This window comes from Salmo salar, chromosome ssa13 (genome assembly GCF_905237065.1).
Source record: "Salmo salar chromosome ssa13, Ssal_v3.1, whole genome shotgun sequence".
NCBI lineage: Eukaryota > Metazoa > Chordata > Actinopteri > Salmoniformes > Salmonidae > Salmo > Salmo salar.
Genome location: NC_059454.1, coordinates 110,765,055 through 110,789,704, shown reverse-complemented (window position 1 = coordinate 110,789,704; position 24,650 = coordinate 110,765,055). Strand labels below are relative to the sequence as shown.

At 43.7% G+C, this 24,650-nt stretch overlaps 1 protein-coding gene across 3 annotated transcripts in view; it reads left to right on the top strand.

The window, feature by feature from the left end:
• Positions 1-24,650, top strand: part of LOC106594274 (polypyrimidine tract-binding protein 3) — a 159,885-nt gene that overhangs the window by 100,322 nt on the left and 34,913 nt on the right. For all 3 annotated transcript variants that reach the window (XM_045692685.1, XM_045692683.1, XM_045692684.1), the window contains exon 7: positions 18,978-19,152. In XM_045692685.1, coding sequence (XP_045548641.1) covers positions 18,978-19,152 — 175 coding nt within the window. The remainder of the gene's footprint in view (positions 1-18,977; positions 19,153-24,650) is intronic.

The following is a 24,650-nucleotide window of genomic DNA, read 5'->3' as shown; positions in this document are numbered from 1 at the left end:
CTACCCAACACACTGGACTCTACCCAACACACTGGACTCTACCCACACACTGCACTCTACCCACACACACTGGACTCTACCAACACACTGGACTCTACCCAACACACTGCACTCTACCCACACACTGACTCCACCCAACACACTGGACTCTCCCCAACACACTGGACTCTACCCAACACACTGGACTCTACCCACACACTGCACTCTACCCACACACACTGGACTCTACCAACACACTGGACTCTACCCAACACACTGGACTCTACCCAACACACTGGACTCTACCCAACACACTGGACTCTATCCAACACACTGGACTCTACCCAACACACTGGACTCTATCCAACACACTGGACTCTACCCAACACACTGGACTCTACCCACACACACTGGACTCTACCAACACACTGCACTCTACCCACACACACAGGACTCTACCCACACACACTGGACTCTACCCAACACACTGGACTCTACCCAACACACTGGACTCTACCCCACACACTGGACTCTAACCATACACACTGGACTCTACCAACACACTGGACTCTACCCAACACACTGGACTCTACCGACACACTGAACTCTACCCCACACACTGGACTCTAACCATACACACTGGACTCTACCAACACACTGGACTCTACCCAACACACTGGACTCTACCGACACACTGAACTCTACCCCACACACTGCACTCTACCCACACACACTGGACTCTACCAACACACTGGACTCTACCCAACACACTGGACTCTACCCAACACACTGGACTCTACCCCACACACTGGACTCTACCCACACACACTGGACTCTACCAACACACTGGACTCTACCCAACACACTGGACTCTACCGACACACTGAACTCTACCCCACACACTGGACTCTACCCAACACACTAGACTCTACCCAACACACTGGACTCTACCAACACACTGGACTCTACTAACACACTGGACTCTACCCAACACACTGGACTCTACCCACACACTGGACTCTACCCAACACACTGGACTCTACCCAACACACTGGACTCTACCCAACGCACTGGACTCTACCCAACACACTGGACTCTACCCACACACACTGGACTCTACCCACACACTGCACTCTACCCACACACACTGGACTCTACCCACACACTGGACTCTACCCAACACACTGGACTCTACCCACACACTGGACTCTACCCAACACACTGGACTCTACCGACACACTGGACTCTACCCAACACACTGGACTCTACCCACACACTGGACTCTACCCAACACACTGGACTCTACCCCACACACTGGACTCTACCCACACACTGGACTCTACCCCACACACTGGACTCTACCCCACACACTGAACTCTACCCCACACACTGGACTCTACCCACACATACTGGACTCTACCCCACACACTGAACTCTACCCAACACACTGGACTCTACCAACACACTGGACTCTACCCCACACACTGGACTCTACCCCACACACTGAACTCTACCCCACACACTGGACTCTACCCACACACTGGACTCTACCCAACACACTGGACTCTACCCAACACACTGAACTCTACCCACATGCTGAACTCTACCCCACACACTGGACTCTACCCAACACACTGGACTCTACCCACACACTGGACTCTACCCAACACACTGAACTCTACCAACACACTGGACTCTACCAACACACTGGACTCTACCCCACACACTGGACTCTACCCAACACACTGAACTCTACCCACATGCTGAACTCTACCCCACACACTGGACTCTACCCAACACACTGGACTCTACCCACACACTGGACTCTACCCAACACACTGAACTCTACCAACACACTGGACTCTACCAACACACTGGACTCTACCCCACACACTGGACTCTACCCAACACACTGGACTCTACCCAACACACTGGACTCTACCCACACACTGGACTCTACCCACACACTGGACTCTACCGACACACTGGACTCTACCCAACACACTGGACTCTACCCGACACACTGGACTCTACCCCACACACTGGACTCTACCAACACCTGGACTCTACCCACACACTGGACTCTACCCAACACACTGGACTCTACCCAACACACTGGACTCTACCCAACACACTGGACTCTACCCAACACACTGAACTCTACCCAACACACTGGACTCTACCGACACACTGGATTCTACCGACACACTGGACTCTACCCCACACACTGGACTCTACCCAACACACTGGACTCTACCCACACACTCACGCATACTTAAACTGACACCCCAACACACACACACACACACACACACACACACACACACACACACACACACACACACACACACACACACACACACACACACACACACACACACACACAAACTTTCACACTCATCACATACAGTCGTGGCCAAAAGTTTTGAGAATGACACAAATATTAATTTTCACAAAGTCTGCTGCCTCAGTTTGTATGATGGTAATTTGCATATACTCCAGAATGTTATGAAGAGTGAGCAGATGAATTGTAATTAATTGCAAAGTCTCTCTTTGCCATGCAAATGAACTGAATCCCCCAAAAAACATTTCCACTGCATTTCAGCCCTGCCACAAAAGGACCAGCTGACACCATGTCAGTGATTCTCTCGTTAACACAGGTGTGAGTGTTGACGAGGACAAGGCTGGAGATCACTCTGTCATGCTGATTGAGTTCGAATAACAGACTGTAAGCTTCAAAAATTAGGGTGGTGCTTGGAATCATTGTTCTTCCTCTGTCAACCATGGTTACCTGCAAGGAAACACGTGCCGTCATCATTGCTTTGCACAAAAAGGGCTTCACAGGCAAGGATATTGCTGCCAGTAAGATTGCTCCTAAATCAACCATTTATCGGATCATCAAGAACTTCAAGGAGAGCAGTTCAATTGTTGTGAAGAAGGCTTCAGGGCATTCAGGGATTGTTTGGGGAAAAAAGCTTGTCCGGAGAAGACAAGGTGAGCGCTACCATCAGTCCTGTGTCATGCCAACAGTAAAGCATCCTGAGACCATTCATGTGTGGGGTTGCTTCTCAGCCAAGGGAGTGGGCTCACTCACAATTTTGCCTAAGAACACAGCCATGAATAAAGAATGGTACCAACACATCCTCCGAGAGCAACTTCTCCCAACCATCCAGGAACAGTTTGGTGACGAACAATGCCTTTTCCAGCATGATGGAGCACCTTGCCATAAGGCAAAAGTGATAACTAAGTGGCTCGGGGAACAAAACATCGATATTTTGGGTCCATGGCCAGGAAACTCCCCAGACCTTAATCCCATTGAGAACTTGTGGTCAATCCTCAAGAGGCGGGTGGACAAACAAAAACACACAAATTCTGACAAACTCCAAGCATTGATTATGCAAGAATGGGCTGCCATCAGTCAGGATGTGGCCCAGAATTGAATTGACAATATGCCAGGGCGAATTGCAGAGGTCTTGAAAAAGAAGGGTCAACACTGAAAATATTGACTCTTTGCATCAACTTCATGTAATTGTTAATAAAAGCCTTTGACACTTATGAAATGCTTGTAATTATACTTCAGTATTCCATAGTAACATCTGACAAAAATATCTAAAGACACTGAAGCAGCAAACTTTGTGGAAATTAATATTTGTGTCATTATCAAAACCTTTGGCCACGACTGTACACTGCTGCTCCTCTATTATCTATCCTGTTGTCTAGTCACTTTATCCCTAGCTATATGTACATATCTACCTCAATAACCTGTACATCGACTCGGTACTGCTACTCCCTGTATACGGTGCATTCGGAAAGTATTCAGACCCCTTGACTTTTCCCACATTTTGTTACGTTACAGCCTTATTCTAAAATGGTTTCAATTGTTTTTTTTCTTCTCCTAATCAATCTACACACAATACCCAAAAAATGACAAAGCAAAAACAGGTTTTTAGAAATGTTTGCAAATAAATATCACATTTACATAAGTATATTCAAACCCTTTACTCAGTACTTTGTTGAAGAACCTTTGGCAGCGATTACAGCCTCTTCTTAGGTATGAAGCTACAAGCTTGTCACACCTGTATTCATGGGACAAACATACAGGCTAATATAGGCTATATATATATATATATATATATATATATATATATATATATATTTTGGCTATATATATACTGTCTGTAGGGTATTCCAGTATTTTCCCCAAAATTCCCTGGTTTTCCAGAATTCCTAGTTGGACGATCCTGGTTTTCCTGCTTATTCCCTACTGATATCTGAAATATTCCAACCAGGATTTCTGGAATATTCCAACCCTATCTGTCTGGCTTCTTTAATTTCATCCCCTGCTATAGAGCCCACAGATTAGACACGCCAGCCACAGTCAACCACCTAGAACCCACAGATCACACACACACACACACACACACACACACACACACACACACACACACACACACACACACTCCTAGGCCACAAATCATCAGCCCCCAGGTTTTCATCTGTCAGTGGCTCTGTGGCGAGGAGTGGAGAGATGAAGGCAGTGCGACCAAACCAGAGAAGACAGACAGTAATTATATCCTTTAGTGTGCTGTAGTCTGGCCTCTGTTCTGACTGTGTTCTGTTGTACTGCTGCCATGACTTCCCCTGTTCCCCACACAAACAATATATCTGCCCCACTACTTTGGTGCACTATATAGGTACTAGGGTGCCCTTTGGGACACATCCTGAACCTAGTGTTGCAGAGAGAATGGGAAGGGGCGAGGGTGAAGTAGAGCCCCAGGGGGCGAGGATGAAGTAGAGCAGTGGCCTGATGGCGGACCCAGCAGTGGCCTGATGGCGGACCCAGCAGTGGCCTGATGGCGGACCCAGCAGTGGCCTGATGGCGGACCCAGCAGTGGCCTGATGGCGGACCCAGCAGTGGCCTGATGGCGGACCCAGCAGTGGCCTGATGGCGGACCCAGCAGTGGCCTGATGGCGGACCCAGCAGTGGCCTGATGGCGGACCCAGCAGTGGCCTGATGACGGACCCAGCAGTGGCCTGATGGCGGACCCAGCAGTGGCCTGATAGCGGACCCAGCAGTGGCCTGATGGCGGACCCAGCAGTGGCCTGATGGCGGACCCAGCAGTGGCCTGATGGCGGACCCAGCAGTGGCCTGATGGCGGACCCAGCAGTGGCCTGATAGGGGACCCAGCAGTGGGTTTAATTTAGTGAACGTTGCTCCAGACCTCTAATGGGATCTAGGGGTCGGTCGTAAATGTCACCCGATTCCCTATGGGCCCTGGTTGCTACGACCTCCGACGAGTCATCAAACATGCAAAAGGACAACTTAGGTGGAAGGTAGAATCCTATTACACCGGCTCTGATGCTGCGTCATTGATCAGGGCTTGTAGACGCTAACAGAAACCCAGCCGTGAGTTGCCCAGCGACGCAGAACTCCCAAACGAGGAATATAACACTGTCCCTTGCGTGAAAGTCCATGTTTTTTCCGGATGACTGTCTGATCTCGCTTTCCGTGGCGGATGTGAGCAAAAACATTTAAACAGGTTAACAATCCCAAGGAATAGACAGAACACCGCAGTGCGTTCTTAAAGCTTGCATAGATAGGGCTGCGGCGGCCATTACATTTAGTCAGCTAGTGATTGTCAAGCGAATAACTGGCCGGTCTCACGGTAATTAGCCGTTAATTAACATAAACACATTTATCATCTCCTGTCTTCCACATTTAGTCTACAAGACACTGATGCAGACCTCTTGGAACATCTACATTTTAAAATGTCTAATAAATCCATTTAATATAGCCTCCGCCTTCACAATAAATCCATGTAATATAGCCTCCACTTTCACAATAAATCCATGTAATATAGCCTCCACCTTCACAATAAATCCATTTAATATAGCCTCCACCTTCACAATAAATCCATTTAATATAGCCTCCGCCTTCACAATAAATCCATGTAATATAGCCTCCACTTTCACAATAAATCCATGTAATATAGTCTACACCTTCACAATAAATCCATTTAATATAGCCTCCACCTTCACAATAAATCCATGTAATATAGCCTCCACCTTCACAATAAATCCATGTAATATAGCCTCCGCCTTCACAATAAATCCATGTAATATAGCCTACACCTTCACAATAAATCCATGTAATATAGCCTCCACCTTCACAATAAATCCATGTAATATAGCCTCCACCTTCACAATAAATCCATGTAATATAGCCTACACCTTCACAATAAATCCATGTAATATAGCCTACACCTTCACAATAAATCCATGTAATATAGCCTCCGCCTTCACAATAAATCCATGTAATATAGCCTACGCCTTCACAATAAATCCATGTAATATAGCCTACACCTTCACAATAAATCCATGATTTATTTTAGACAGATCTAAAGAAACATGATATGAAGGAAATGTAGTCTATTTCAGAAGAACAGAATAGCATCCTCTGAATTGTCCTGATGTTAGGGTCCTGATGTGGCTGTGCCATATGGCTGTGGGCTACACTAGTTCATTTAGCAGACAAGATTTGCTTTGAATTCCGTGGCATTATTTTATATTATGAAGAATATAATTGAACATAACTGAATAAAATAGAAAGGATATTTTCTCCAAACGATTTGAGGAAGGACTATTCTGTGTTGAGTGGAATATAACTGTATATCGCTCCACATTGATCTGGTACTTCCTGTATATAGCTCCACATTGATCTGGTACTGGTACTTCCTGTATATAGCTCCACATTGATCTGGTTCTCCCTGTATATAGCTCCACATTGATCTGGTACTCCCTGTATATAGCTCCACATTGATCTGGTACTCCCTGTATATAGCTCCACATTGATCTGGTACTGGTACTTCCTGTATATAGCTCCACATTGGTCTGGTACTTCCTGTATATAGCTACACATTGATCTGGTACTGGTCCTTCCTGTATATAGCTCCACATTGATCTGGTACTGGTACTTCCTGTATATAGCTCCTCATTGATCTGGTACTTCCTGTATATAGCTCCACATTGGTCTGGTACTTCCTGTATATAGCTCCACATTGATCTGGTACTTCCTGTATATAGCTCCACATTGATCTGGTACTGGTACTTCCTGTATATAGCTCCACATTGATCTGGTACTACCTGTATATAGCTCCACAGTGATCTGGTCCTGGTACTTCCTGTATATAGCTCCACATTGATCTGGCACTGGTACTTCCTGTATATAGCTCCTCATTGATCTGGTACTTCCTGTATATAGTTCCACATTGATCTGGTACTCCCTGTATATAGCTCCACATTGGTCTGGTACTTCCTGTATATAGCTCCACATTGATCTGGTACTGGTACTTCCTGTATATATCTCCACATTGATCTGGTACTGGTACTTCCTGTATATAGCTCCACATTGATCTGGTACTCCCTGTATATAACCCCACATTGATCTGGTACTCCCTGTATATAGCTCCTCATTGATCTGGTACTTCCTGTATATAGCTCCACATTGATCTGGTACTTCCTGTATATAGCTCCACATTGATCTGGTACTCCCTGTATATAGCTCCACATTGATCTGGTACTTCCTGTATATAGCTCCACAATGATCTGGTACTCCCTGTATATAGATCCACATTGATCTGGTACTCCCTGTATATAGCTCCACATTGATCTGGTACTTCCTGTATATAGCTCCACAATGATCTGGTACTCCCTGTATATAGATCCACATTGATCTGGTACTCCCTGTATATAGCTCCACATTGATCTGGTACTCCCTGTATATAGCTCCACATTGATCTGGTACTGGTACTTCCTGTATATAGCTTCACATTGATCTGGTACTTCCTGTATATAGCTCCACATTGATCTGGTACTGGTACTTCCTGTCTATAGCTCCACATTGATCTGGTACTTCCTGTATATAGCTCCACATTGATCTGGTACTCCCTGTATATAGCTCCACATTGATCTGGTACTTCCTGTATATAGCTCCACATTGATCTGGTACTCCCTGTATATAGCTCCACATTGATCTGGTACTGGTACTTCCTGTATATAGCTCCTCATTGATCTGGTACTTCCTGTATATAGTTCCACATTGATCTGGTACTCCCTGTATATAGCTCCACATTGGTCTGGTACTTCCTGTATATAGCTCCACATTGATCTGGTACTGGTACTTCCTGTATATATCTCCACATTGATCTGGTACTGGTACTTCCTGTATATAGCTCCACATTGATCTGGTACTCCCTGTATATAACCCCACATTGATCTGGTACTCCCTGTATATAGCTCCACATTGATCTGGTACTTCCTGTATATAGCTCCACATTGATCTGGTACTTCCTGTATATAGCTCCACATTGATCTGGTACTCCCTGTATATAGCTCCACATTGATCTGGTACTTCCTGTATATAGCTCCACAATGATCTGGTACTCCCTGTATATAGATCCACATTGATCTGGTACTCCCTGTATATAGCTCCACATTGATCTGGTACTTCCTGTATATAGCTCCACAATGATCTGGTACTCCCTGTATATAGATCCACATTGATCTGGTACTCCCTGTATATAGCTCCACATTGATCTGGTACTCCCTGTATATAGCTCCACATTGATCTGGTACTGGTACTTCCTGTATATAGCTTCACATTGATCTGGTACTTCCTGTATATAGCTCCACATTGATCTGGTACTGGTACTTCCTGTCTATAGCTCCACATTGATCTGGTACTTCCTGTATATAGCTCCACATTGATCTGGTACTCCCTGTATATAGCTCCACATTGATCTGGTACTTCCTGTATATAGCTCCACATTGATCTGGTACTTCCTGTATATAGCTCCACATTGATCTGGTACTCCCTGTATATAGCTCCACATTGATCTGGTACTTCCTGTATATAGCTCCACATTGATCTGGTACTTCCTGTATATAGCTCCACATTGATCTGGTACTCCCTGTATATAGCTCCACATTGATCTGGTACTTCCTGTATATAGCTCCACATTGATCTGTTACTGGTACTTCCTGTATATAGCTCCACATTGATCTGGTACTCCCTGTATATAGCTCCACATTGATCTGGTACTGGTACTTCCTGTATATAGCTCCACATTGATCTGGTACTCCCTGTATATAGCTCCACATTGATCTGGTACTGGTACTTCCTGTATATAGCTCCACATTGATCTGGTACTCCCTGTATATAGCTCCACATTGATCTGGTACTGGTACTTCCTGTATATAGCTCCACATTGATCTGGTACTTCCTGTATATAGCTCCACATTGATCTGGTACTTCCTGTATATAGCTCCACATTGATCTGGTACTTCCTGTATATAGCTCCACATTGATCTGGTACTCCCTGTATATAGCTCCACATTGATCTGGTACTTCCTGTATATAGCTCCACATTGATCTGTTACTTCCTGTATATAGCTCCACATTGATCTGTTACTGGTACTCCCTGTATATAGCTCCACATTGATCTGGTACTGGTACTCCCTGTATACAGCTCCACATTGATCTGGTACTCCCTGTATATAGCTCCACATTGATCTGGTACTGGTACTCCCTGTATACAGCTCCACATTGATCTGGTACTCCCTGTATATAGCTCCACATTGATCTGGTACTCCCTGTATATAGCTCCACATTGATCTGGTACTTCCTGTATATAGCTCCACATTGATCTGGTACTCCCTGTATATAGCTCCACATTGATCTGGTACTGGTACTCCCTGTATATAGCTCCACATTGATCTGGTACTGGTACTCCCTGTATATAGCTCCTCATTGATCTGGTACTCCCTGTATATAGCTCCACATTGATCTGGTACTCCCTGTATATAGCTCCACATTGATCTGGTACTCCCTGTATATAGCTCCACATTGATCTGGTACTCCCTGTATATAGCTCCACATTGATCTGGTACTGGTACTTCCTGTATATAGCTCGACATTGGTCTGGTACTTCCTGTATATAGCTCCACATTGATCTGGTACTGGTACTTCCTGTATATAGCTCCACATTGATCTGGTACTGGTACTTCCTGTATATAGCTCCTCATTGATCTGGTACTTCCTGTATATAGTTCCACATTGATCTGGTACTCCCTGTATATAGCTCCACATTGGTCTGGTACTTCCTGTATATAGCTCCACATTGATCTGGTACTGGTACTTCTTGTATATATCTCCACATTGATCTGGTACTGGTACTTCCTGTATATAGCTCCACATTGATCTGGTACTCCCTGTATATAACCCCACATTGATCTGGTACTCCCTGTATATAGCTCCACATTGGTCTGGTACTCCCTGTATATAGCTCCACATTGGTCTGGTACTTCCTGTATATAGCTCCACATTGATCTGGTACTGGTACTTCCTGTATATAGCTCCACATTGATCTGGTACTCCCTGTATATAGCTCCACATTGATCTGGTACTCCCTGTTTATAGCTCCACATTGATCTGGTACTGGAACTTCCTGTATATAGCTCCACATTGATCTGGTACTGGTACTTCCTGTATATAGCTCCACATTGATCTGGTACTTCCTGTATATAGCATCACATTGATCTGGTACTGGTACTACCTGTATATAGCTCCACATTGATCTGGTACTGGTACTCCCTGTATATAGCTCCACATTGATCTGGTACTGGTACTCCCTGTATATAGCTCCACATTGATCTGGTACTTCCTGTTTATAGCTCCACATTGATCTGGTACTGGTACTTCCTGTATATAGCTCCACATTGATCTGGTACTTCCTGTATATAGCTCCACATTGATCTGGTACTTCCTGTATATAGCTCCACATTGATCTGGTACTTCCTGTATATAGCTCCACATTGATCTGGTACTTCCTGTATATAGCTCCACATTGATCTGGTACTCCCTGTATATAGTTCCACATTGATCTGGTACTCCCTGTATATAGCTCCACATTGATCTGGTACTTCCTGTATATAGCTCCACATTGATCTGGTACTTCCTGTATATAGCTCCACATTGATCTGGTACTTCCTGTATATAGTTCCACATTGATCTGGTACTTCCTGTATATAGCTCCACATTGATCTGGTACTTCCTGTATATAGCTCCACATTGATCTGGTACTTCCTGTATATAGCTCCACATTGATCTGGTACTTCCTGTATATAGCTCCACATTGATCTGGTACTTCCTGTATATAGCTCCACATTGATCTGGTACTTCCTGTATATAGCTCCACATTGATCTGGTACTTCCTGTATATAGCTCCACATTGATCTGGTACTCCCTGTATATAGTTCCACATTGATCTGGTACTCCCTGTATATAGCTCCACATTGATCTGGTACTTCCTGTTTATAGTTCCACATTGATCTGGTACTTCCTGTATATAGCTCCACATTGATCTGGTACTTCCTGTATATAGCTCCACATTGATCTGGTACTTCCTGTATATAGCTCCACATTGATCTGGTACTTCCTGTATATAGCTCCACATTGATCTGGTACTCCCTGTATATAGTTCCACATTGATCTGGTACTCCCTGTATATAGCTCCACATTGATCTGGTACTCCCTGTATATAGCTCCACATTGATCTGGTACTTCCTGTATATAGCTCCACATTGATCTGGTACTTCCTGTATATAGCTCCACATTGATCTGGTACTACCTGTTTATAGCTCCACATTGATCTGGTACTTCCTGTATATAGCTCCACATTGATCTGGTACTGGTACTTCCTGTATATAGCTCCACATTGATCTGGTACTTCCTGTTTATAGTTCCACTTTGATCTGGTACTTCCTGTATATAGCTCCACATTGATCTGGTACTTCCTGTATATAGCTCCACATTGATCTGGTACTGGTACTTCCTGTCTATAGCTCCACATTGATCTGGTACTTCCTGTATATAGCTCCACATTGATCTGGTACTCCCTGTATATAGCTCCACATTGATCTGGTACTTCCTGTATATAGCTCCACATTGATCTGGTACTTCCTGTATATAGCTCCACATTGATCTGGTACTCCCTGTATATAGCTCCACATTGATCTGGTACTTCCTGTATATAGCTCCACATTGATCTGTTACTGGTACTTCCTGTATATAGCTCCACATTGATCTGGTACTTCCTGTATATAGCTCCACATTGATCTGGTACTTCCTGTATATAGCTCCACATTGATCTGGTACTCCCTGTATATAGCTCCACATTGATCTGGTACTTCCTGTATATAGCTCCACATTGATCTGGTACTGGTACTCCCTGTATATAGCTCCACATTGATCTGGTACTCCCTGTATATAGCTCCACATTGATCTGGTACTGGTACTTCCTGTATATAGCTCCACATTGATCTGGTACTGGTACTCCCTGTATATAGCTCCACATTGATCTGGTACTGGTACTCCCTGTATATAGCTCCACATTGATCTGGTACTGGTACTCCCTGTATATAGCTCCACATTGATCTGGTACTCCCTGTATATAGCTCCACATTGATCTGGTACTGGTACTCCCTGTATATAGCTCCTCATTGATCTGGTACTCCCTGTATATAGCTCCACATTGATCTGGTACTCCCTGTATATAGCTCCACATTGATCTGGTACTCCCTGTATATAGCTCCACATTGATCTGGTACTCCCTGTATATAGCTCCACATTGATCTGGTACTCCCTGTATATAGCTCCACATTGATCTGGTACTGGTACTTCCTGTATATAGCTCGACATTGATCTGGTACTTCCTGTATATAGCTCCACATTGATCTGGCACTGGTACTCCCTGTATATAGCTCCACATTGATCTGGTACTTCCTGTATATAGTTCCACATTGATCTGGTACTCCCTGTATATAGCTCCACATTGGTCTGGTACTTCCTGTATATAGCTCCACATTGATCTGGTACTGGTACTTCCTGTATATATCTCCACATTGATCTGGTACTGGTACTTCCTGTATATAGCTCCACATTGATCTGGTACTCCCTGTATATAACCCCACATTGATCTGGTACTCCCTGTATATAGCTCCTCGTTGATCTGGTACTTCCTGTATATAGTTCCACATTGATCTGGTACTCCCTGTATATAGCTCCACATTGGTCTGGTACTTCCTGTATATAGCTCCACATTGATCTGGTACTGGTACTTCCTGTATATAGCTCCACATTGATCTGGTACTCCCTGTATATAGCTCCACATTGATCTGGTACTCCCTGTATATAGCTCCACATTGATCTGGTACTGGAACTTCCTGTATATAGCTCCACATTGGTCTGGTACTCCCTGTATATAGCTCCACATTGATCTGGTACTTCCTGTATATAGCTCCACATTGATCTGGTACTGGTACTCCCTGTATATAGCTCCACATTGATCTGGTACTTCCTGTATATAGCTCCACATTGATCTGGTACTGGTACTTCCTGTATATAGCTCCACATTGATCTGGTACTTCCTGTATATAGCATCACATTGATCTGGTACTGGTACTTCCTGTATATAGCTCCACATTGATCTGGTACTGGTACTCCCTGTATATAGCTCCACATTGATCTGGTACTTCCTGTATATAGCTCCACATTGATCTGGTACTTCCTGTATATAGCTCCACATTGATCTGGTACTGGTACTCCCTGTATATAGCTCCACATTGATCTGGTACTTCCTGTTTATAGCTCTACATTGATCTGGTACTGGTACTTCCTGTATATAGCTCCACATTGATCTGGTACTTCCTGTATATAGCTCCACATTGATCTGGTACTTCCTGTATATAGCTCCACATTGATCTGGTACTTCCTGTATATAGCTCCACATTGATCTGGTACTTCCTGTATATAGCTCCACATTGATCTGGTACTTCCTGTATATAGCTCCACATTGGTCTGGTACTCCCTGTATATAGCTCCACATTGGTCTGGTACTTCCTGTATATAGCTCCACATTGATCTGGTACTGGTACTTCCTGTATATAGCTCCACATTGATCTGGTACTCCCTGTATATAGCTCCACATTGATCTGGTACTCCCTGTATATAGCTCCACATTGATCTGGTACTGGAACTTCCTGTATATAGCTCCACATTGATCTGGTACTGGTACTTCCTGTATATAGCTCCACATTGATCTGGTACTTCCTGTATATAGCATCACATTGATCTGGTACTGGTACTACCTGTATATAGCTCCACATTGATCTGGTACTGGTACTCCCTGTATATAGCTCCACATTGATCTGGTACTGGTACTCCCTGTATATAGCTCCACATTGATCTGGTACTTCCTGTTTATAGCTCCACATTGATCTGGTACTGGTACTTCCTGTATATAGCTCCACATTGATCTGGTACTTCCTGTATATAGCTCCACATTGATCTGGTACTTCCTGTATATAGCTCCACATTGATCTGGTACTTCCTGTATATAGCTCCACATTGATCTGGTACTTCCTGTATATAGCTCCACATTGATCTGGTACTCCCTGTATATAGTTCCACATTGATCTGGTACTCCCTGTATATAGCTCCACATTGATCTGGTACTTCCTGTATATAGCTCCACATTGATCTGGTACTTCCTGTATATAGCTCCACATTGATCTGGTACTTCCTGTATATAGTTCCACATTGATCTGGTACTTCCTGTATATAGCTCCACATTGATCTGGTACTTCCTGTATATAGCTCCACATTGATCTGGTACTTCCTGTATATAGCTCCACATTGATCTGGTACTTCCTGTATATAGCTCCACATTGATCTGGTACTTCCTGTATATAGCTCCACATTGATCTGGTACTTCCTGTATATAGCTCCACATTGATCTGGTACTTCCTGTATATAGCTCCACATTGATCTGGTACTCCCTGTATATAGTTCCACATTGATCTGGTACTCCCTGTATATAGCTCCACATTGATCTGGTACTTCCTGTTTATAGTTCCACATTGATCTGGTACTTCCTGTATATAGCTCCACATTGATCTGGTACTTCCTGTATATAGCTCCACATTGATCTGGTACTTCCTGTATATAGCTCCACATTGATCTGGTACTTCCTGTATATAGCTCCACATTGATCTGGTACTCCCCTGTATATAGTTCCACATTGATCTGGTACTCCCTGTATATAGCTCCACATTGATCTGGTACTCCCTGTATATAGCTCCACATTGATCTGGTACTTCCTGTATATAGCTCCACATTGATCTGGTACTTCCTGTATATAGCTCCACATTGATCTGGTACTACCTGTTTATAGCTCCACATTGATCTGGTACTTCCTGTATATAGGTCCACATTGATCTGGTACTGGTACTTCCTGTATATAGCTCCACATTGATCTGGTACTTCCTGTTTATAGTTCCACTTTGATCTGGTACTTCCTGTATATAGCTCCACATTGATCTGGTACTTCCTGTATATAGCTCCACATTGATCTGGTACTGGTACTTCCTGTCTATAGCTCCACATTGATCTGGTACTTCCTGTATATAGCTCCACATTGATCTGGTACTCCCTGTATATAGCTCCACATTGATCTGGTACTTCCTGTATATAGCTCCACATTGATCTGGTACTTCCTGTATATAGCTCCACATTGATCTGGTACTCCCTGTATATAGCTCCACATTGATCTGGTACTTCCTGTATATAGCTCCACATTGATCTGTTACTGGTACTTCCTGTATATAGCTCCACATTGATCTGGTACTTCCTGTATATAGCTCCACATTGATCTGGTACTTCCTGTATATAGCTCCACATTGATCTGGTACTCCCTGTATATAGCTCCACATTGATCTGGTACTTCCTGTATATAGCTCCACATTGATCTGGTACTGGTACTCCCTGTATATAGCTCCACATTGATCTGGTACTCCCTGTATATAGCTCCACATTGATCTGGTACTGGTACTTCCTGTATATAGCTCCACATTGATCTGGTACTGGTACTCCCTGTATATAGCTCCACATTGATCTGGTACTGGTACTCCCTGTATATAGCTCCACATTGATCTGGTACTGGTACTCCCTGTATATAGCTCCACATTGATCTGGTACTCCCTGTATATAGCTCCACATTGATCTGGTACTGGTACTCCCTGTATATAGCTCCTCATTGATCTGGTACTCCCTGTATATAGCTCCACATTGATCTGGTACTCCCTGTATATAGCTCCACATTGATCTGGTACTCCCTGTATATAGCTCCACATTGATCTGGTACTCCCTGTATATAGCTCCACATTGATCTGGTACTCCCTGTATATAGCTCCACATTGATCTGGTACTGGTACTTCCTGTATATAGCTCGACATTGATCTGGTACTTCCTGTATATAGCTCCACATTGATCTGGCACTGGTACTCCCTGTATATAGCTCCACATTGATCTGGTACTTCCTGTATATAGTTCCACATTGATCTGGTACTCCCTGTATATAGCTCCACATTGGTCTGGTACTTCCTGTATATAGCTCCACATTGATCTGGTACTGGTACTTCCTGTATATATCTCCACATTGATCTGGTACTGGTACTTCCTGTATATAGCTCCACATTGATCTGGTACTCCCTGTATATAACCCCACATTGATCTGGTACTCCCTGTATATAGGTCCTCGTTGATCTGGTACTTCCTGTATATAGTTCCACATTGATCTGGTACTCCCTGTATATAGCTCCACATTGGTCTGGTACTTCCTGTATATAGCTCCACATTGATCTGGTACTGGTACTTCCTGTATATAGCTCCACATTGATCTGGTACTCCCTGTATATAGCTCCACATTGATCTGGTACTCCCTGTATATAGCTCCACATTGATCTGGTACTGGAACTTCCTGTATATAGCTCCACATTGGTCTGGTACTCCCTGTATATAGCTCCACATTGATCTGGTACTTCCTGTATATAGCTCCACATTGATCTGGTACTGGTACTCCCTGTATATAGCTCCACATTGATCTGGTACTTCCTGTATATAGCTCCACATTGATCTGGTACTGGTACTTCCTGTATATAGCTCCACATTGATCTGGTACTTCCTGTATATAGCATCACATTGATCTGGTACTGGTACTTCCTGTATATAGCTCCACATTGATCTGGTACTGGTACTCCCTGTATATAGCTCCACATTGATCTGGTACTTCCTGTATATAGCTCCACATTGATCTGGTACTTCCTGTATATAGCTCCACATTGATCTGGTACTGGTACTCCCTGTATATAGCTCCACATTGATCTGGTACTTCCTGTTTATAGCTCTACATTGATCTGGTACTGGTACTTCCTGTATATAGCTCCACATTGATCTGGTACTTCCTGTATATAGCTCCACATTGATCTGGTACTTCCTGTATATAGCTCCACATTGATCTGGTACTTCCTGTATATAGCTCCACATTGATCTGGTACTTCCTGTATATAGCTCCACATTGATCTGGTACTTCCTGTATATAGCTCCACATTGATCTGGTACTCCCTGTATATAGTTCCACATTGATCTGGTACTCCCTGTATATAGCTCCACATTGATCTGGTACTTCCTGTTTATAGTTCCACTTTGATCTGGTACTTCCTGTATATAGCTCCACATTGATCTGGTACTTCCTGTATATAGCTCCACATTGATCTGGTACTTCCTGTATATAGTTCCACATTGATCTGGTACTTCCTGTATATAGCTCCACATTGATCTGGTACTTCCTGTATATAGCTCCACATTGATCTGGTACTTCCTGTATATAGCTCCACATTGATCTGGTACTTCCTGTATATAGCTCCACATTGATCTGGTACTTCCTGTATATAGCTCCACATTGATCTGGTACTCCCTGTATATAGTTCCACATTGATCTGGTACTCCCTGTATATAGCTCCACATTGATCTGGTACTTCCTGTTTATAGTTCCACATTGATCTGGTTCTTCCTGTATATAGCTCCACATTGATCTGGTACTTCCTGTATATAGCTCCACATTGATCTGGTACTTCCTGTATATAGTTGCACTTTGATCTGGTACTTCCTGTATATAGCTCCACATTGATCTGGTACTTCCTGTATATAGCTCCACATTGATCTGGTACTTCCTGTATATAGCTCCACATTGATCTGGTACTTCCTGTATATAGCTCCACATTGATCTGGTACTTCCTGTATATAGCTCCACATTGATCTGGTACTTCCTGTATATAGCTCCACATTGATCTGGTACTTCCTGTATATAGCTCCACATTGATCTGGTACTTCCTGTATATAGCTCCACATTGATCTGGTACTTCCTGTATATAGCTCCACATTGATCTGGTACTTCCTGTATATAGTTCCACATTGATCTGGTACTTCCTGTATATAGCTCTGTTCTTGTGTATTCTATTTCATTCCTCGTGTTACTATTTTATTCGTATTATTATTCGTAAACGGCTTCGTTGGAAAGGCTCGTAATCAAGCATTTGACGGTAAAGTCTACACCAGTTGTATTCAGCGCATGTGACACATATAATATAATATCATAAAATGTGATTTGATTTGGTTAAAAGTTGTGCACTTTGTAGGGAATGGGGTTGCCATTTGTTTATCAAACCCTGTCACTTTAAATCAGTAACCTAACTCTAACTGCTGTTCTACGGAGGAGCTTGTTGTTCTATATTCTCTGAGTGGTACAGTAACTGTAGTGACACATATTCTGTCATTACTGTAAAACACTGTGGTTTTCTGATGATGGGAGTAGTTTTTCCCTCTGCACTAGACTGTAATGATGCACTTCATTCTTCGCTAGGACCCTGTGTGAAGACATGCTATTGGTTGGTCACTCAGAGAGATACTTTCTCTCTCTCTAGACTTTGGATGGCCAGAACAAATGTACTCTTTTTTATATATAATGAATGTCTGTCCAATCTATTTGTTGATCTAACTCTCTCTCTCTTTCTCTCTCTCTCTCTCTTTTTCTCTCTCTATCTAGACTTTGGATGGCCAGAACATCTATAACGCGTGCTGCACTCTGCGTGTGGAGTTCTCCAAGCTGACCAGCCTGAATGTGAAGTACAACAACGACAAAAGCCGAGATTTCACCCGCCTGGATCTTCCCTCTGGAGATGGACAACCTACCATGGACCCTGCTTTGACTGCCGCCTTCGGTGAGACCAACGATGCTTATTACTTAGACCAGGAACAGTTAGCATTTCAACACTTAGCATTTCAACAGTTAGCATTTCAACAGTTAGCATTTCAACACTTAGCATTTCAACACTTAGCATTTCCACACTTAGCATTTCAACAGTTAGCATTTCAACAGTTAGCATTTCAACACTTAGCATTTCAACACTTAGCATTTCAACACTTAGCATTTCAACAGTTAGCATTTCAACAGTTAGCATTTCAACAGTTAGCATTTCCACACTTAGCATATCCGATAGGAAAACACATCACAGTTAGCCACAATGCAAACAGTCCCCTCCACATCCTGTCTGCCCCCTCCACTTCCTGTCATATTCTCCACTTCCTGTCTGAACCCGCCACTTCCTGTCTGCCCCCTCCACTTCCTGTCTGTCCCCTCCACGTCCTGTCTGTTCCCTCCACTTCCCGTCTGTCCCCTACAATAAATTCATAGAAGTAGAAGAAGAAATGGACTACTTTAAAATGGAGAAAGCCCTCAATGGATCTGACCATGCGGTCACAGAAACCAATATGACAAATATGCAACGAAGAGCCCTCTACCAACCTCTATGGTCTGTCCCTTCCACTTTCTGCCTGTTTCTTACCTCTGGCTCATTCACAACCCACCCAATATGTGGTCATCAACATACAAAGCGCTCTAATCTGAACGTTACTTGTACCACTGTGATGTCAGTGAATGAATGATGGTTTGAAAACACAGGTTGTGTTTATTTATTTATTTTTTTAAATCAATTTGTGTTGACTAATTCGGATAAGCATGTCCCTTAGGTAATGTAGTGAGGTAAAATGTATCATATATGATATTATATATACCTCACATGCGACCCCCGTGTTAGCCTATTAAAATGTTTATCTGACTTCATTTAACATTATCGTAAAACCACGTGCAATCAATTATTATGCGTTTAGCTGACTAAGAAGGGTCATTGAAAGCGAATATCAAATAACTTATTATTTAATAACTGTGTAAAATAAATGATAACACTACAAATCAAATCAAATGTTATTTGTCACGTACACATGTTGAGCAGCTGTTATTGCGGATGTAGTGAAATGCTTGTGTTTCTAGTTCCGACAGTGCAGTAAATATCTAACAAGTAATATCTAACAATTTCACAACACACAGTACACACAAATCTAAAGTAAAGGAATGGAATTAAGAATATATAAATATATGCGCAAGCAATGTCGGAGCGGCATAGGCTGAGATACAATAGAATAGTATAAAATACAGTATGAGTAATGCAAAATATGTAAACATTATGAACCTCTACAGGATCGGCATGAGGTCGTAAGTATCAAGAACATTTCCCCAGGACATAGACATATCTGATATGGGCAGAAAGCTTCAATTCTTGTTAATCTAACTGCACCGCCCAATTTACAGTAGCTATTACAGTGAAAGAATACCATGCTGTTGTTTGAGGAGAGTGCACAGTTATGAAGTTGAAAATGTATTAATAAACCAAATAGGCACGGGGTGGCAGGTAGCCTAGTGGTTAGAGCATTGGGACAGTAACTGAAAGGTTGCTAGATCAAATCCCCGAGCTGACGAGGTACAAATCTGTTGTTCTGCCCCTGAACAAGGCAGTTAACCCACTGTTCCTAGGCCGTCATTGTAAATAAGAATTTGTTCTTAACTGACTTGCCTAGTTAAATAAATAAAATAAAAGGCACATTTGAGCTGTCTTGATACAACATTTTGATCAGAAATGAATCAGTCTAAAACTTTGCACATACACTGCTGCCATCTAGTGACTAAATTGCACCTAACCTGGAAAAGTACATTATGGCCTTTCTCTTGCATTTCAAAGACGATGGGGGGGGGTAGAATGGTATTATCTTTTACCAGATCTAATGTGTTATATACTCCTACATAGAAGTATAGGCGTTGTTGCACCTTCTTCACCACGCTGTCTGTGTGGGTGGAACCATTTCAGATCGTCAGTGATGTGTACGCCGAGGAACTTGAAGCTTTCCACCTTCTCCACTGCTGTCCCGTCAATGTGGATAGAGGCGTGTGCACCCTCTGCTCTTTCCTGAAGTCCACGATCAGCTCCTTTGTTTTGTTGACATTGGATGAGAGGTTATTTTCCTGGCACCGCTCTCCCAGGGCCCTCACCTCCTCCCTGTAGGCCGTCTCGTCGCTGTTGGTAAACTGCTGTTGTGTCGACTGCAAACTTGATGATTGGCCACACAGTCATGGGTGAACAGGGAGTACAGGAAGGAGCACGCACCCTTTTGAGGCCCCCGTGTTCAGGATCAGCGAAGTGGAGGTGTTGTTTCCTACCTTCACCACCTGGGGGCGGCCTGTCAGGAAGTCCAGGACCCAGTTGCACAGGGTGGGGTTCAGACCCAGGGCCTCAAGCTTAATGATGAGCTTGGGAGGGTACTATGGTGTAGAATACTGAACTATAGTCAATGAACAGCATTCTTACATAGGTATTCCTCTTGTCCAGATGGGTTAGGGCAGTGTGCATTGCGACGGTGATTGCATCGTCTGTGGATCTATTTGGACGGTAAGCAAATTGAAGTGGGTGTAGGGTGTCAGGTAAGGTAGAGGTGATATGATCCTTGACTAGTCTCTCAAAGCACTTCATGATGACAGAAGTGAGTGCTATGGGGCGATAGTCTTTTAGTTCAGTTACCTTTGCTTTCTTGGGTACAGGAACAATGGTGGACATATTGAACAGGTGGGGACAGCAGACTGGGATAGGGAGAGATTGAATATGTCCGTAAACACCCCAGCCAGCTGGTCTGCGCATGCTCTGAGGACGCGGCTAGGGAGCCTTGCGAGGGTTAACACGCTTAAATGCCTTAGTTACGTCGGCCACGGAGAAGGAGAGCCCACAGTCCTTGGTAGAGGGCCGCGTCGGTGGCACTGTGTTATCCTCAAAGCGGGGGAAGAAGGTGTTTAGCTTGTCTGGAAGCAAGACGTCGGTGTCCACGACGTGGCTGGTTTTCCCTTTGTAGTCCGTGATTTTCTGTAGACCCTGCCTCATACAGTACGTCTCGTGTCTGAGCCGTTGAACTGCGACTCCACTTTGTCTCTGTACTGATGTTTTGCCTGTTTGATTGCCTTACGGCGGGAATAACTACTCTGTTTGTATTCGGCTATATTCCCAGTCGCCTTGCCATGGTTAAATGTGGTAGTTCGTGCTTTCAGTTTTGCGGGGATGCTGCAATCTATCCACGGTTTCTGGTTAGGGTAGGTTTTAATAGTCACAGTCACCGTATCTGTGGATTCGTCAATGTTATTATCGGAAGCTATCCGGAACATATCCCAGTCCGCGTGATCAAAACAAACTTGAAGTGTGGATTCCGATTGGTCAGACCAGCGTTGAATAGACCTTAACACGGGTACTTCCTGTTTGAGTTTCAGCCTATAGGAAGGGAGGAGCAAAATGGAGTCCTGATCTGATTTGCCGAAGGGAGGGCAGGGGAGGGCCTTGTAGTCATCCCGGAAGTTGGAGTAGCAGTGGTCGAGTGTTTTAGCAGGGCGAGGACTACAGTCAATGTGTTGATAGAACTTCGGTAGCCTTTTCCTCAAATTTGCTTTGTTAAAATCCCCAGCTACAATAAATGCAGCCTCAGGATATGTGGTTTCCAGTTTGCATAAAGTCCAGTGAAGTTCTTTGAGGGCCTTCCCTGTGGCTCAGTTGGTAGAGCATGGTGTTTGCAACGCCAGCATGGTGTGTGCAACGCCAGGGTTGTGGGTTTGATTCCCACGGGGGGCCTGTACAAACCAAAAAAAATGCATGAAATGAAATGTATGCATTCACTACTGTAAGTCACTCTGGATAAGAGCGTCTGCTAAATGACTAAAATGTAAATGTGTCAGCTTGAGGGGGAATATACGCAGCAGTGACTATAACCAAAGAGAATTCTCTTGGGAGGTAATACGGTCGGCATTTGATTGGGAGGTATTCTAGGTCGGGTGAACAAAATGACTTGAGTTCCTGTATGTTATCACAATCACAACATGAGTAGTTAATCATGAAACATACACCTCCACACTACTTCTTCTGGAGAGATATTTATTCCTGTCTGCGCAATGAACTGAGAACCCAACTGGCTGTACGGACTCAGACAGTATATCCCGAGAGAGCCATGTTTCCGTGAAACAGAGTATGTTACAATCCCTGATGTCTCTCTGGAAGGAAATCCTCGCTCTGAACTCCTCAATTTTATTTGTCCAGAGACTGAACATTAGCGAGTAATATACTCGGAAGCGGTGGGCGGTGTGCATGCCTCATGACTCGGACTAGAAGTCCAGTCTGAATTTCTGTGCTAATAATGTAACAGTTATCGCCTAGGAGCTAGAAACACGCCTGCTCTATCTGTCGGCGCCATCTTAGTGATTTTCCCATATCCGTTCCCATACTCGTTTTGTCTGACTACTTGTCACACCCATAAACAGCTCTAGCAGTAGTCAATTTGCTTATGCTGAAAAGCCTTGTTAGTGCGTAACGTCAAATTAACTTTTGAATTTTCTGTCTTTTTCGGCTCCAGACAAAAGCTAATATTTCATTTTAAACCTATTTTTTTTGTGAATAGGCTTTGGTTAAAAGTACACTAAATAGCAAATAGAGCACAGGTTGGCTCTCTGCTGTCACGAAACTGGTTGGTTCTGTAGTGTAACAAAAGAAGAGACTGGTTGCGTCCCAAATTGCACCTTATGCTCAATATAGTGCACTATTTAGGGAATAGGGTCCCATTTGGGAGGCACAGAACTCTCCTGTCTGAGAGGAAGGAATGCTTGTAGAGATTGAGTTTGCGAACATTCTTCTTCTTTAATGAACTGTAAACCTTCCAACATTTAATTTCCTGTGTTGGCAGCCCCAACAACATAACAACCCGCACAATGAGGAAATTGAAAAGCAGTGTCCCCTTTTGGGATTGCTTTGTGAGCAACGTGTACCATATGGAATAGCCTACTGTTTGAAAGGGCCTTGAATTTGAAAATTGGACAAGGGTCCAATTCACACACTTATCAAGATAACATCCTCGGTTATCCCTACTGCCTCTGATCTAGCGGACTCACTAAACACACGTGCCATTTGTAAATTATGTCTAAGTGTTGGAGTGTGCCCCTGGATATCTGTAAATGATGTCTGAGTGTTGGAGTGTGCCCCTGGCTGTCTGTAAATGATGTCTGAGTGTTGGAGTGTACCCCTGGCTATCTGTAAATGATGTCTGAGTGTTGGAGTGTGCCCCTGGCTGTCTGTAAATGATGTCTGAGTGTTGGAGTGTGCCCCTGGCTGTCTGTAAATGATGTCTGAGTGTTGGAGTGTGCCCCTGGCTATCTGTAAATGATGTCTGAGTGTTGGAGTGTGCCCCTGGCTATCTGTAAATTATGTCTGAGTGTTGGAGTGTGTCCCTGGCTATCTGTAAATGATGTCTGAGTGTTGGAGCGTGCCCCTGGCTATCTGTAAATGATGTCTGAGTGTTGGAGCGT